Source organism: Vidua chalybeata, chromosome 18, assembly GCF_026979565.1.
Source record: "Vidua chalybeata isolate OUT-0048 chromosome 18, bVidCha1 merged haplotype, whole genome shotgun sequence".
Taxonomy (NCBI): domain Eukaryota; kingdom Metazoa; phylum Chordata; class Aves; order Passeriformes; family Viduidae; genus Vidua; species Vidua chalybeata.
Window position 1 is genome coordinate 2,935,300 of NC_071547.1, and position 14,930 is coordinate 2,950,229.

The following is a 14,930-nucleotide window of genomic DNA, read 5'->3' on the forward strand; positions in this document are numbered from 1 at the left end:
GATTTGCTCACATTTTAAATCTCTTTGCACTCAAATTGTGCAGCTGTGAGGGACAGCACATAGTGCTACAGCCTGCAAATCCAGGGCCATGTGCTCAGGAGGGTCCCACTTGAAGCTGATTTTTTCCCTCCTGGCTGTTAAGTCAGAGTAGTCACACTGACAGCACAGAAGTTGATAATGATTTATCACACATCCAGTGCTCTGAATCATTATGCCTTGTCTGCCTCTTTCTGCTGTGGATTGAAGAGTTTTGATCAATAGTGACAGCATGCAAAGCCTCATAAAATTTGTTCATTTCCTAGAATCTCTTTCCATGCTTTGGTATTTTGTATGTATAACCAAGGGGGCAATATTTCAAATCTCTCTCTGTGCACTACAGAAAAACCCCAGAATTAGTGCTTACCTCTGCTGCTCTGAAAAGGCTGTCCATTCCCAAATTCCAAATTGTCATGGAAGAGGAAGGTTGAAGACTCAGGAGCCCGACTCCAACGAGAGAGCTTAGAGGTAGAAAAACATCCTAGCTGTGAAGGTCTCTGGTGTGAGAGGGTTAAATACTTATTTTATATGGCTTTTTTAGTTGATTAATTTAAACCAGGACTATACACCTGGTACTGAAACTGCAAACTGAAAGTTCTCTGTGAGATCTGGAAACAGCAACAGGCTTGCTTCCATAAATAATACTGAAAGTTAAACAGTGATTTCACAAGGTCCAGGACGTAGTATAAATAAGAAAGCAGAAATATCCAGGAAATCCTTAGTTAACAAATGTTTTGTTTTAAACATTATATGCTTTTCTTGATCTCTGAAAATCATCTTCACAGTAGACACTAAACTGAGAGAAGTAAGAAAGAAAAATTTTCTCTGACTTGAGCAAGATATTTTGTCACACTGAAAGAAGGATTTGTTCTGAAGCTTTTCAGTGTGAATCCAAAAGCTCACAGACCTGGTGAAAAGTGAAAAAGCAATTAAATACTCTATTAATTACACCAAGATTGTGTCAAAAAGTCTCAGATGCCGTGTGCTGACACCAAATATCACAGCATTCAGCAGCTGCAGGAGATTGGATTAGTGCAATGCTTGGAATTGAACCATCCCAAAGGGGTTTTTAGGCATGTTGGGCCAAATTCAAACAGGAGGTAACTGCATGGATTTGACTGGATTTATACCCAGAGAAATTTAGTCTTTTTTGTAGTGGCCAAAATGTAATGCTCAGGTTAAAACTGGGGTGTCTGTACAAAAGTTATGACTCCTGTTTTTAAAGAAATAATTTTAAATGTCATCTAGTAAGCACAGGTACTTCTTCAGATCAGCAATTCTGCTGTTTGCATTTTTGGCTTCTAGACCAAACTGGGTTGCTGAAAAGTGAAAAGGAGGGAAGTGGGAGAAGTTCTGTGAAAATTTTTCCACTTACAGTGTACACCACTTGCTGTTTCTGTGTCCCCATTGTCCTCAGGCCACCCCATTCTAGATTCAGGACCTGTTTCAGTCACAAGTGTTCCTGTTCTGTCTAAAGCATCATCTCTGTCTGGTATTTATTACATAGTCCAGTGGACTGAACGACCTGTGAGCAGGACAGATGCCAGAGGAAAATAAGCACAGGCTGGGGGCAGCCAAAAACCTGCTGACATTGAGTCATTGAGAAGTTCTGAGGGGTATTGTCCTGCTTTGGTTTGTTTATGCTTTTTTCTATCTATGTGGTTTTTGAAAACCACAAACTTTACTCTGGAAATTATATATTTTGGCTTTGTACAGGTTTCTAAATTCTGTTCAGCCCACTCAGCAGTATATTAACTTCTGCCACATGATTTGTTTTTTCTCTTATGATCTCCATGGGAAAAAAAAAAGGTGTTGGAACTGTAGTTCTTGTTGTCTGATGTTTAGGTTTATTATTTCTGTTTGCATGAAAATGAGAGAAAGGGAAAAGTAGCGATGAGCTCCTGGCATGTTCAGGAAACCTGGTGCTTGTATAGAGCTGATGTGAACTGTGGCAGTGGGCAACCATTCTGTATCAAAGGGAAGGATTTTCCTATCCTGTCTCAGAGCAGTGGGGAGGCATTTCAGCAACCATTACAATAATTTCTCTATCTCAGGAGGCTCAGAGTTGCTGTAGCAACCTTTTGCTAGATAGGAATTTGGCTGGTGAAGCCCCACAGGAATCTGCTCCCACTCTTGCCTAACCTCTCACATCACCAGTCTCAGCTGCCAGGGAGAAGCCCCAGCTGTGAATCAGGCAGGGTGAGGGACCCCTTCCCACAGGTTCCTCACAGAACTTTCCCCTAATTCTTGCTTTTTTTGCATTTTTTCCATGGGGAAGAGCTTTGCTGTGTGTGCAGAGTTCTCTGCCTGAACCTGAATTGTAAAAGTGGTCATAGTATATTTGGTGCACACAAACAAGCCCTTCCTTATTCGTGTGCTTGCAGATGCAGACAGTGAAGATGCAAAAACAGGGAGTGCAGATCGGTGTGGGAAGTTTGACTGGGAGGCAGCAGGAGTTGTGGTGACACAAAAGAAGTATTATAAAGTCACCAAAGGGATCAGGCAGATGGAACAGACTTGAGTAGGAAGGAATACAGACAAGGTCCCCAAAGCCTGTTACTTAGATTTGAATAAAAAATGAAGTGTGAAGTTGGTCAGAGCATGAGGGCATGCATCACTCCTAAACCAGTTCCTTCAGAAGTGTGAAGTAGTTTCTGGAGTAATGAAAGACAGGTTTTTGGCCTTCCAGACTATGGCTAAGAATAATATTTGGAAAATTTTATTTAGAGATAATTTTGCCCAGTGGTTACAGAGAAAAGACAGTCCATGTTTTGGACTCTTGCCTCTTCTAATTCTACAGGCGATTGACACTGTCAAACCATGGGCCTGGGTGCTGCCTTCTGTCGTAACTCTTGGAGGAGGACATGGCATAACTGCTGTTTCCCTTTATAAATGGTTTAATGCTTATTACTTTAGAATCAGGACATGTAGGTCCAGTTCCTTCCCTTGTTTCCTGTTCCTACTCCCAGATCTGCTTCTGTAAGTCATTATTAGTCTGCTTAGATGAAAATACCAATCATGGAGCAGGTACCAAAATTAGGGGTAAGTTGAATTAATGTGCTGAGCTGGAGAACTCGGGGGCTGAGGATCCAACCCACACTCCTTTTTGCTAGCTGTGGTGCAGGGCTGCTGCCTCTGAGGAGCAGAAAGCTGAGGAACTTCAGTGCAAGGCTGTCCAGCAAGGATCACCAAAGGGAGCTGTGGAGAACTCCAGGCTCTTGCTATACCAGAGATGCACCAGCTTAACAAAAAAATGCTGAATCTGTGAGGTTAAACCAGGTTGAATCCTTAATACTAATGCAAGATTTAACTCTTCCAGATACTATTTTAAGTTGTCCAGGCGGTCACTAAACACAACCAACTGTGAAAAAGATAGTTTTAAAAATGTTTGATTTGTGTATGTGATGATTCTCACTGGTTTAAAGCTCAGGTAAAGCAGGGCGAATTCCAGGAAAATAATATTTGGTTTGTTTGGGTTTTTTTTAAACCAAGTACCTTCCAGTGTGAAGCACTTTTTAATTATGCAGAGAAGGAGAAGATCCCTCCTGGCAGGTTTCTTGGGCTGCAGGGAGCTGTTGGGCCTCAGACAGAAAATGGGCCCATGTATGGTTATAGTCAGAACGTGTCGCTGAGTGGCAGCGAGGAAGGCGAGTGGGCTTTGGAGAGCTGACTGATCTCCGTGCTCTAGCAGAGGAATCAAAACTGAATATGGACTGTGCCCTAGTTAGACTGATTCTAACTACCCAAAGCTGTGTGTCACTTCATGCAATTTGGGCTGCAGCCTGGGCTCTGTTTTGGGGGTGTTGCGTGTATGTTTTTTACTGTATATTTTTAAAAGAGCACCCAGTTCTGAGGAATCTATTCCCAGCTAAAGCACACAAGCACAAGAAAGGTCAGAGAGAGGCATCTCTAGCTTTGGTAAATAAACAAATCTCTTCTCTGTGGCTGGGATGTTGTATTAATAGCAGTAGATTTGGTTTCGCATTGTGGAGCTCCTCCTGTTTCATTGCTATTGAAGATAAGAGAACACAAAATGTTCTGTCACCCTCCCTATGAGAAAACAAGCCAACAGGCAGAGACTATTATATTTAAAGATATTACTGAGGCAGAGACTCAGAGCACACAAACACCCAGGTTTATATTCAGTAACTACTGGATACCATCACTGGCACACCAGTAACTCAGCCTTAGTTAATGCCTCGCATGAAAGAGTTTGCAAGACAAAGTCACTGCATGAGAAATAAACTAAAAATAAGGGTTGAACCTTAAGCAGATGGAAAGGCATAGCCCTAATTTTTTCCCTTTTTCACTTTTCTTAGTGATTCAGTTGCAGCAAAAAATTTAACAGGTCTTTTCTGCTTCTTAGCCTTCTTAACCCACCAGGCTGCTGCAGTCAGGCTTACTTCAGCTAGTAACCTGGAGTTGTTCCTTCATCACAGGACAGCAGGATTGAACAAATTTTTCTAAGCAGTTCCTCAGAGGAAGACTTCTTGTGAAATTGTAAAACCCCCTAACTTGGCAGCAAGCATGTGTAAAATAAATTAACAGAGCTGTACCCTAGAGCTTCCTCACACAAGTTCTTTGGGAATAATTAATTCTAAAATTTCACATGTAGAATATTTTACTTGGGAATATGCACCTCCTGGGTGGAAGGCAGACTTAGCCTAGTGGGTAAGAAGTGTGATGGGAAGAAATGAAGAATTTATCCTTAACTGGTTGACATATATGACACAAACCATTGCTTCTCTAACACTGGTCACTGTTACATGAGTTAATCCATGCTCAGGGTGTACTTCTTGTCCTTAGTGGCACCATTGCTCCAGTTGGGCATCAGTCCAAGAAGGAGACAGTTTTCTCCTCTACAAATAAGCATCTTCTGTTGGACAGCAGATTGCTGGAGATAAGTAAAAATAAACATGAACCAAATCAGATAATTCTCCTCTCAACAGTAATTTTCCTTGTCCTTGAAATGTCCTCAGCTACAAGTTTATTTGTTTCCCTGATGCTCAGGTAGAGAGTCTGTTCAGAGGGGAGTTATTCTGCATGCAGGAGGCGTTTTGGAAAACTGCACCTCTACATAGGATTCATAAACAAACCAAATGACTCAACAGAAAGAAACATGCAGTGAGATTTTTTCCTCTAGGGGTATTTTTAGAGAAAGAAAATAAAAATATTGGCAGAAGATAGACACTGAAATCACCAAAATTGTTCTCTTTCCAGTTTGACCAGTCTGGAATTTAATTTATGTGCTTGGTGTGGACCCCTGGTAGCAGTCCACCTTTCTGTGTTGTGGCAAAACAATCTCAGCTGAGATTAGATGCTGCTTACATGTATTTGTAAGTGAATATCACTTCCCATCTGCTGCACTCATTGCATTTTACATTTTAAAAAAAGGGATTAATTATTTCTTCTAGATCAGCACATATGCAAATTCCTCTAAAAAATTCAAAAGAAATTCTGGGCAGAGACAATGGACTTCTTTGACAGCTACTGATGAGTCTTTAAGATGATTATAAATGTTCAGAGAAAGTAACAATTTCTGTAGTTAGGAATAAAAAAAAAAGGTAATTGTTCCATATTGTAGTTTCCTTACCATTTGAGAACAACGCCAAATTTAATTCTGCCATCACAGGAATTTCTGGCTGCAGTACATGTGAGAAAAGATTTCCATTTTGAGCATGAAATTTCTTTTAACTGTGATTTCTGATAAAACATATGCCATAGAAATGAGGAAAAAAAAATCCCTGCAGTTTGTGTGAGGGCCTTCTGATCCTTTGGAAGGATTCTGTGTGCCTCGGTGTGTTAGTGCTTGAAAGGATTTAATCCAGATGGTTTTGGAAAGGAATGAGTTTTATTTGTACCTGATACCAATAAGTATTTCCTTTTCAAACAGATTTAAGTGTCATAAGGGCTGTACTGTGAACAAGGGATTCTATATAAAATGAAAATCTTTGCATGCAACATTTTTCATTTAATTACATCATAAGCTGCTAAAAGGGAAATATTTATTTTTGTTTTAAGTGATATCATTGTGGAATTTCAAAGCCACATCTAACCACTATATTTATGTAATGACCACTGACAAAATAGTGCTGGAACCAGAGAGTATCAATTTGAATTATCCCAAGAATATCATGTTCTTGAAAGGTAAGAGATATTAAACACCCAATATATGAGAATAATGGGGAAATTAATTTTATAACTTTAGTATTGATCCAGTTTTTTTTGGCTTTCTAAAAATGAATTTGTGTACAGGGTGTGGGCAGCTGAACTTTTGGGTAGTGATTTTGGCAGATTGAACCTGGTATGAAGATCTTAAATCTGTTTGAACAGCCTCTGAATTTCCCTTCAAGGTGTAATAAAAGGCAGCAAGCAGCCCCCAGTTCCATAAGCAAGAACATAATTGCTGTTCTGCTTGGCAAGGTCACCATCTGGTGCCTGATTATATGTTAATGGCAACAAATTAAGATACTTCAAGACAATGAATGTCCAACAACATTAATTTAGTATTCCATGTGCCTGAAAAAATTTATCTTTTCTTTCAAGAATGAATCCTCTTCCCTGAAATGCAGCTGGGGAACGAGGGCAGCTCAGGCCACCCCAGGCCTCAGGAGATTGATAGTGTTGGCAGCTGAGGATCTAATTATGGATTATTTGGGTCGGACTCTTTTATCCCAGGTAGGTGTGACTTGATTGACTCAAAAGAGGTTAGTTCATCCAGTGCACAGGGGTTATACTGAGAGCAGGAGTGAATGATTCCCCTAGAAACTGTCATCCTTTTCATCTTAAGGAGAGTCTAACAATTCCTGTAAGCAGACATCTTGATTTTATATGGCGTTTTTGTGCATATCTTCATGATATTGCACAACTGCTGGCAATGAGGTATGTTATTGTTACATTTGCATTAGTTATGTGTGTTTTTAATAAAGCTCAGGATGAAAGCATTTACTCAGAAAAAAATACTGTTAGGAATGTTTCCTTTACAACTTCTCTCTCAATTTGGCAAAGGCAAAGCCCATACCAGACTGGCACAGTCTGCAATCCTTAAACTGACCATAAACAAGACACATGGCAATGTAGGGTTTATTGCATATTTTAAATTTTCATTGCTTAAGAGATTGAAAAATATTGTCTACTTGAATTACATAATAACCCACAACTGGATTGCAGTATTTTGATGTTTTCCATGGTTTCTTGCATAAGCATTTTTAAAATCTCCCCGTTCTTGTATTTTACCTCATATTACCTATCAATACACAGGACATGTACAGTGTGTCTGGAATTTATTGTGGCATTAAATAAAAGTCATGAAGTCACTGTAAATGATGGGGTGCACTAATTAGGGCAGTCTGATTTCCCTTTGTTTGTTCCAAATTCCTGTGGAGGAGCTCAAGAGGGATCTGTCCAAGACATTACATCAGGAAAGAGGCTCAGTCTGATTTATCCATCGTGTAGGCGACTCATTTCCAGAACTATATGTTCCACTTTAACAGATGCATACGTTCTCAGAGGGGAGGACAATGAGTTGATGCAGGAAAAAACATTCCCTGGAAAATCAAAAGCCCAGGTGATCATTCTGTATCTTGGTATTTCATTTTCTGAGACTCACACAGAGGAGAGGAGCATGACCCTGCTGCCAGAGTAACCAGAAGTTATGAGTATTAATTTCCTGCCTTCCCAGCACTGATTGCCTGGTAGGCATTTCTTAAGTGATAAAATTCTGTCTTGTTTTCTGCTGTTTAACTTTTTGATCACTCAACATCCATTAGGGGAGCAGGTTTTGATGAAGGGAAGATTTCACCTTGGCTTGGGAGCTTTTTAATAAAACAGTGTTACTCTTCTAATTTGTCTTCATACTGTCCCTGAAGCACATTGAGGACAACAGGGACTGCAGTCAGAGATGCAGCTCTGCAAAAGTTGGTTTCTTTGAGGGAGAGGATAGTTTAGGAACCTGCAGCCCCATGTTCTTCATGTCCCTTTCTCCCAGCTCCTCACCTGCAGCTCTCCACCCTTAGAGTTGTGCTCTCAGTTGTTTTGTGGCCATAAACTGAACAACTGAGTTAATAATCATCTCTCACCAAGAGACTGTGATAAGCCTGACCATGCAGCCTCACAGAGTTGTGCCAGCACCACTGAAAAAAACATTGTCACCATAATTCCAGGCTGGTTTAGACTGAGGTGCCAGAGAGCAGGGCAGTCCCACCTCTTCTCTTGGGTTTTCCTGACTATTCCATGGAATGTGTTGGTATGTGCCAAGGAACAGCTTCAGCTGAAAGCGGAGCTCTCACTACCATTTTACTGGAGGGATTCTTGTTTTGAGGAAGCTTTGGCTGAAGTTCCACACAGTCGATGCAGCACCCTGCAACTTAAGAAGCTCCATCCAATTTTTATTTTGGCTTCCTTTTAGATTCCAGGTGCGAATTATTGCTGGGATTAATCTGGAAATCCACATTCAGGGAGCAACCACAGTGTGTGCAGTGAGAGGGCAGGCCTAACCCATGTGTTAGGGCCTTAATGTGTTCTTTTCCTCCAGCCAATAATCACCCCCAAATTAATTAGCTAATGTTGTGTTTTTGGGGATTCAATATTTATGCACCAGGGAAGCCACAACATTGCAAACCTCTCTGTTGAATGCCCTTTTATAAAAACTGGACGTACCCATATGGATTGTTTCAAATAAAGATAAATTGCATTAGCACTGTGTGTTTGCAGGTGAAATTGGCTCTGATGCAGCTGCTGTATCAAAGAAATTTCCTTTATTATGAAACTCCAGTATTCATGTCTCTCCTTGTGGGATATAATACTGAGCCTGGGATGAGGAGTTCATCTGATTCCAAATGAACTACTCAATTACAGGCTGTACATGGTACAAGGAGAACACCTCCATCAAAGCATTTTGAATTGGTTTCGATTTTTTGTATTGACTAAAGAACCTGGGTTTGGTATTTCCCCCCCCAAAAAGTCTAAATTTTCTCATGAAAATTTTGACTTTGTATTCTAAAGTTGTGGGGGGTTTGTTAAACATTGCGCTTTTTTTTCATGAAATTATATGAATATTTAATTAGCTTTCTTTCTCTCAACACTGAATTTCTCATGGGGGAAAATGTTTTTATTCCCCTGTTGTATATGCTTGTATCAACAAAAGTTTTTGTTTAAGGCCAAATTTATCAGACTAAATAGGAGCTTTCACCATTGACTGGGTTATTCATTAACTGAGGTTACCCTGGAGTTGTTCTCAAATGTAAAAGCAAGATTTAGTGCTTAATGATAAATCTGCTGCTCTTCTATTTGAGGGCTAATCCAGCCAATTCCAGCACAGTGAGGAGGAGACAGACAAGCAGAAGCAGCAGCTTTGTCCAGAGCTGCCTGGGGGCAATAAACCAGAAACCCAAACTCTCCCATCCCTTACCATGCTCCAAGCCAGCCAGTTTTTCTCTGGCAGCTCTTTCACATTCATGCATCTTTACAATTTTTGAAGACAACATTGAACAATACTCCAATAATATAATACAATATTAAAAATAGCTTCATTTCCTCTAATTTCCTCTAAGAAAAAATAGAATTCCCAGTTAGTTCAGTGTCAGGTTATATAATTAATATTTCAGCTACAGGACAAAGTATTAACTTGTTAAAAACTGAAATGTACAAAGAACAATCACACAAATTCCAGGTTGTATTCTGGTTTCTAAGTGAGACCCAACCTTGTGTGCACACATGTACACAGGGCTTCTCCTGATCTTATCTCTCTGGCATTACAAAAAAATCTCAGGGTAGGAGAAAAATCTCACATTTCATTGTGTTGACTCCATTAGCTCCATGAAGGAGTTGTGATGCTTTTTATGTTTGAAATTCCTCGTTGCAATGTAATTAAAAGCTCCTTCAGGAATTGGCTTTATCTCTGTCTGTATCGTATTTGTTTATTTTTTGTCTCTTCTGACCTTTCCATTACACTTTTCAATGAATTCTCACATCTCAAATGTCCAGAGATTTCACTCCTGAATTGCTTTCCAGGCAGTGGCAGGGTCAGCTGAGGATACTCCAAGTGAGGACACTGAGTCGTGCGCTGGGAAATTCGGTGACGTTTGAGATGTCATTCCTTTGTGTTCCAGCAATCCAAACCTCGGGCTGGATGGGGGCTTGGGGGCCTGAACAACAAAAATCAGGATCAGCCTCAGGAGGTTTCCACAGGGACATCAGGTTGGGAATCCTGGGCATGCCCTGAGACCACAGCCCAGAGACAGGAACTGGATTCCTACTTTTGCTTCTGTTCAGTTCCAGAGTGGGGTTTGTTCACCCAGAAAATAACATTAATGCAGCAACTTGTTTATCTGGCTACGTGGCCAACAGAATTTACTATGACTTTTTTGTCAATTATTTTGAGATTCCATGGTGGGAGTTGCAGCACCAAATAGTTCATTTTAACCTGATTTGTGGATGTGCCAGGGTAGTCACACGGATTTAGAGGATCAGAGTCACTTCTCTTAAGCTGTCCACAAATACTTTACATGACAATGCCATAAAATCAGGGAACTGGATATTCTGGAGTTAGAACTTGAGCCATCAGTCAGAGTCAGAGTGTAACAGAGCTATAAAAGTGTGCATTGACACGGAGTGTGATCAAATTAATATAAACAATATACTCCCAAGCATGTGCCACTTATCCCAGATAGATCCCACTGGCATGTCTAGATTTAGTTTCCATGTTATTCCTTGGATTTGATCATTAGGTAACACTGGACAGCATTAAAATTAAAGGGAGTAAATCTTGTACAGGATAAATGACAAGAACATTTACTCTGTGAGATCTCCTTTTGTCTCCAGCAGGGAAACTGCATTATCATTGCCACAAACTAATCCCATTTTGTCCCTGAGTGCAGGAGGTCTGTAGCAGAGTGATACAAATGAATTAAAATATATTGATTGTATAGAAAATTAAGTGCAAACTATTTAACACATCCTAAGTGATTAGATGCAATAAAACCTTGCAGAGACGATTGCACAGCTGGCAAACCCAAGTGGGGAGAGAACAATTGGGGGAGAGAGAACCTGGCTCCAGACCTTGGCTTTTCCACTGGGAGCCTGAAAAACACCCTTTGTGCTGGAGGGGACAGGTGCCAGCCCCTCCCAGCCCCTTCCCAATCCCCGTTTAGATTTTACATCACGTCTCTGTGAGCTCTGCCTTGAAATCCCATTTTTCTAAGCAAAGACAAAGGCAAACACCTTTTATTGGTGTTCTAGAGGAGCAAAGGTGTTACATAAAGGGCTGCTGAGATTCTGGATTACACAGTATTTTTAAGGGGCATGTGATACATCAGAGACTATTTATATGTACATTCAAAAGTAGCTGTTGATTACTCAAACTAATTCTTATCCTAAACAGATCAACACCACCAATAAGGTACAGAAAAACAGTTCTGCAGTAGCATAAAATTAAACTGTCTTGTTTGTGGGTACACGAAAGGATTAAAGAGTATAATTTTACTCTCTTAGACCAAATGAATTCCTAAATTGGAAAAGCAGCTCTGTCCAAGGTCGCCTCTGTTGTTTCCAAAAATATCTCGAAACAAACGCAAGAGGGGCACTTTGTTGGGTGTTATCTAGACATATATAGTTTCAATCAAATTCTTCAACAAGTGTCAGAATAAAAGTCAAACATTTGTCTGACACTGCCAAGTCACTGGCAAGTGAATCCCCTCAAAGGTTGAAAATAAATTTGATAACAGAATTAAGAATTATGGGATGTTTTCTTTAAAGAAAAAGCCACGTTAATTTGAATTGTAAGCACCATTTAGTTATTTCATGAAAGGGTTGTCTAATTCTTTCCACAACACTGGGTGAAGTGATACAAGGTTGTGTTCATGACCTCAGGAAAATATTTATAGTGCTTTTTCCAGTGTATGAGTTCCCTCTTTCCCTCTCTTTGTGTTTTATGATCACCCTTCAATTAAACCAAGAAGCAGAAAAGAACCTTCATGGTATGAGAGTTTAAAGTGGTGCATTTCCTCCAGGAATACTGAAGTGCAGCATAGTAAATAAAAACCACAAAAGGAGCAGTAACACCACAGCAAGAGCCTGGTTAGGAGCTGTGGGAGATGTTTTCTGGAGGAGATTTGATGTCAGGGTGATGCTGGCACTGCCCAGTTCCTGGCACTGCCCAATTTCCCTCACTGCCCCAGGAACATGAACTGCCTCCCTCGCTGCTCCCTGAGCCCACGTGAAGGGAAAACCAAGGAGAGAAAGCCTTTGGGCCAGGAGATGTAACATCAACGTAAAATACTCGTGGAACAGGTTGTCTGTGGGTGACTTTCAGTGCTCTGATAGTTCTGTTTGCTTTTTAACGCGCTATAAAAACACGGCAGGCTCCAAGCACAGAACGAGGGAGATGGGGACAGTGTTTTATAAATACTTTATAAAACCTCCAAGGTTTTAATGCTGCAGTCCACAGAAAGCTGCTTTAGGACACTGCTTCATTTAAATAGCAGTTGATAAGCAATATGTATGATTTTAATGTGATTTTAATTTTAAATGTTTCCATTTTTAGAATCCCAAAGTAATTAATCAGCCCTTTTTGCTCTTGGTAATTCTTCACTAATGGCTCTAAAACTTCTATAATAACTGCAAAGAAATGCCTAAACCCTGGTTTACTCACCAGAAAATGCTGTGGTATTGTAAACCAAGTAAACTGCTGAATTATTAATTCTTTATAACCTTAGAGTTTCAACTGCTGTTTAAAAAAGAGTAATCCAGTTTCAAAAAGCCAAACATTATCTCCCCCCCACCACCAAAATTTTAACTACAGAGAATCTTAATGGTTTTTAGGGTTTTTTTTTTTTAATTATGAACCAGTTGCAAAATGTATAAAGAAACTGGGAGATTGGTTCCTTCATTATTTCCCTTACTTGGTCATTATTTGTATGTGATGAAAATCTTTATGGTTTTGTTGTTGTTGCTCCCAAAGAGCAAAGCATATTTCCTATTCCATTCCAGGAAAAATAAGTAGGGAGAGAGAAAGGAATTTCTCTTTGATAGCTGGTAAGATCCCATTTTCCATATTCCTGTCAACTGCATTTTTCATGGTATTAACAAAAAGTGCAGGTTTTATCCTATTTCAAGAGTAGACTTAATTAAGTACTTATTGTATAAATTAGTGGGTTTAGAACTTGAGCAGTTGCAGCAAAATTTAGAAGCTTAAAAATTACATCCTATTGTGTATTAAGAGACTGAACTGAAGCAGGAAAATAGACATTGGCTTGGGTAGATCCATTTGCAGGAAAAAATCTCCAGCTCCTGGCTTTCAACAAATGCTGGATGTGTGTATCCTAATTAGCAAAAACTGAGTTTTTCCATTACTATGCAGAATGGAATGGCAAAAAAAGGGCAAAAATACATTTTTTAATAATAAATATAAATAATGCATGTAAATACAAGGTAAAGAATACAGTTTTAATCAAGTGATAAACACTCTAAATATTTCAGCACTGGATTTTGCAACAGCCTCTCATAAATGTCTACTAAAAATCAAACCACTTTGCTCAAGACTTGTTATTTCATTGTTTGTGCTGAGAAAATCTTCCACAAACATTTCATTTTTGTTATAAATTAGAGCATGTCCAATGGAACATTGATTTGTGTTGGCTGAAAGGCATTATTTTAGCTAATTACTGTTATTTTTATTTTCAGTGTGCTGTAAATCTGATGATGGGCCCTTTAATTCCTGCTTGTTCTGTCAGGATGAAGAACGGCGCTAAATCCAGCAGACCTCGTTTCGGCAAAACTCCCACTGAAGTCAGGCTTTGTGAAATTCAGGTTTGTCTCCCAGTTCCTGCTGATTATTTCGGACACGTTTGCTCCCTCTCCAAGTCCCCAGAGCTGCTCACCCAGGGTGACACCAACACGGGAATCAGGGAAGTCGGTGTGGAAAATGCCCTTTTCACCCACTGCCCTGGGAATAACACGGAGTGCCTCGGGAATTTGGAGAGCCCGCTTTAAATTCAGAGAGAATTTAAAGAACTCTTTTAACCAGCTGGAAATAGGTCAGATTCTGATTGTTAGAAAACAACTCCCCACGTGGGTGTTGCCAGACAGGTGGGACCTTGTGATAAAGTTGTTGATTTGTGTAACACTTCCTTACTGGAACGCTGGCACGGCCGTGGGATGTCAGTCTTGTTACAGTGCAGCGGAGCGAGGCAGCTGAAGGGTTAACGGCGTTCCCTGGGCAGGAACCTCCTGCTGGCAGCGATAACACCGGGCACTGGGATTTGCCTTTTACATGGGCTCTGAGCAAACAGGGCCAGAGAGAACCCAGAGCTGCCCTTGTCCCAGCCAGGGTGATGGAGAAGTGCCCCTCTGTGTCACAGCCTTACCCCAAGGGCACACTTCAGGTGACAGCGCTCCAGTCCCCTGTGTTCAGTCAGTCACCATCTGCCAGGCTGGCCAAGCACTGCCAGAGAGGGGATCCAGGCTGAGCCAAAGGGCTCTGCATCCATGGCTCTCTGGGGACAGTCACCAGGAGTGAGCACCCAGCTGCCTCTGGGCCAGACACAGAACACTGATCCGAGGTGCAGCTCTGAGCTGCAGCTCCAGCTCCTGGACAAGAGCTCGTATTGATTCCATAGGTAGTACAACCATGGACATCTCCAGGCACTGCTGAACACCTCTGCTGCAGCATGTTCTGCAACTGAGAGCAGCATCACACTGCAGGGAAGTCTTGTCAAGAAACTTCTGGAAATTGGGATATTTAAACACAATAACTTTCATGACTGTGGGCACCTATATGCATGTGACATCCTCAGTAGTAATCTCCATGAGAGTAAAGAGATGAAAATAAGCAATCCTAGATCTGGGTAGCAAAGGAAGTTTTATAACATCCATTTTAGTTATTATAGTTCAAATGG

At 40.6% G+C, this 14,930-nt stretch overlaps 1 protein-coding gene across 1 annotated transcript in view; it reads left to right on the top strand.

Moving 5' to 3' along the window:
- The window catches only part of LOC128797270 (uncharacterized), a 28,968-nt gene that overhangs the window by 13,369 nt on the left and 669 nt on the right, over nucleotides 1–14,930 (top strand). Inside the window, exons 3-4 of the mRNA XM_053959658.1 lie at nucleotides 6,583–6,714; nucleotides 13,717–13,842. Of these exons, the coding sequence (XP_053815633.1) occupies nucleotides 6,583–6,714; nucleotides 13,717–13,842 (258 nt within the window). The remainder of the gene's footprint in view (nucleotides 1–6,582; nucleotides 6,715–13,716; nucleotides 13,843–14,930) is intronic.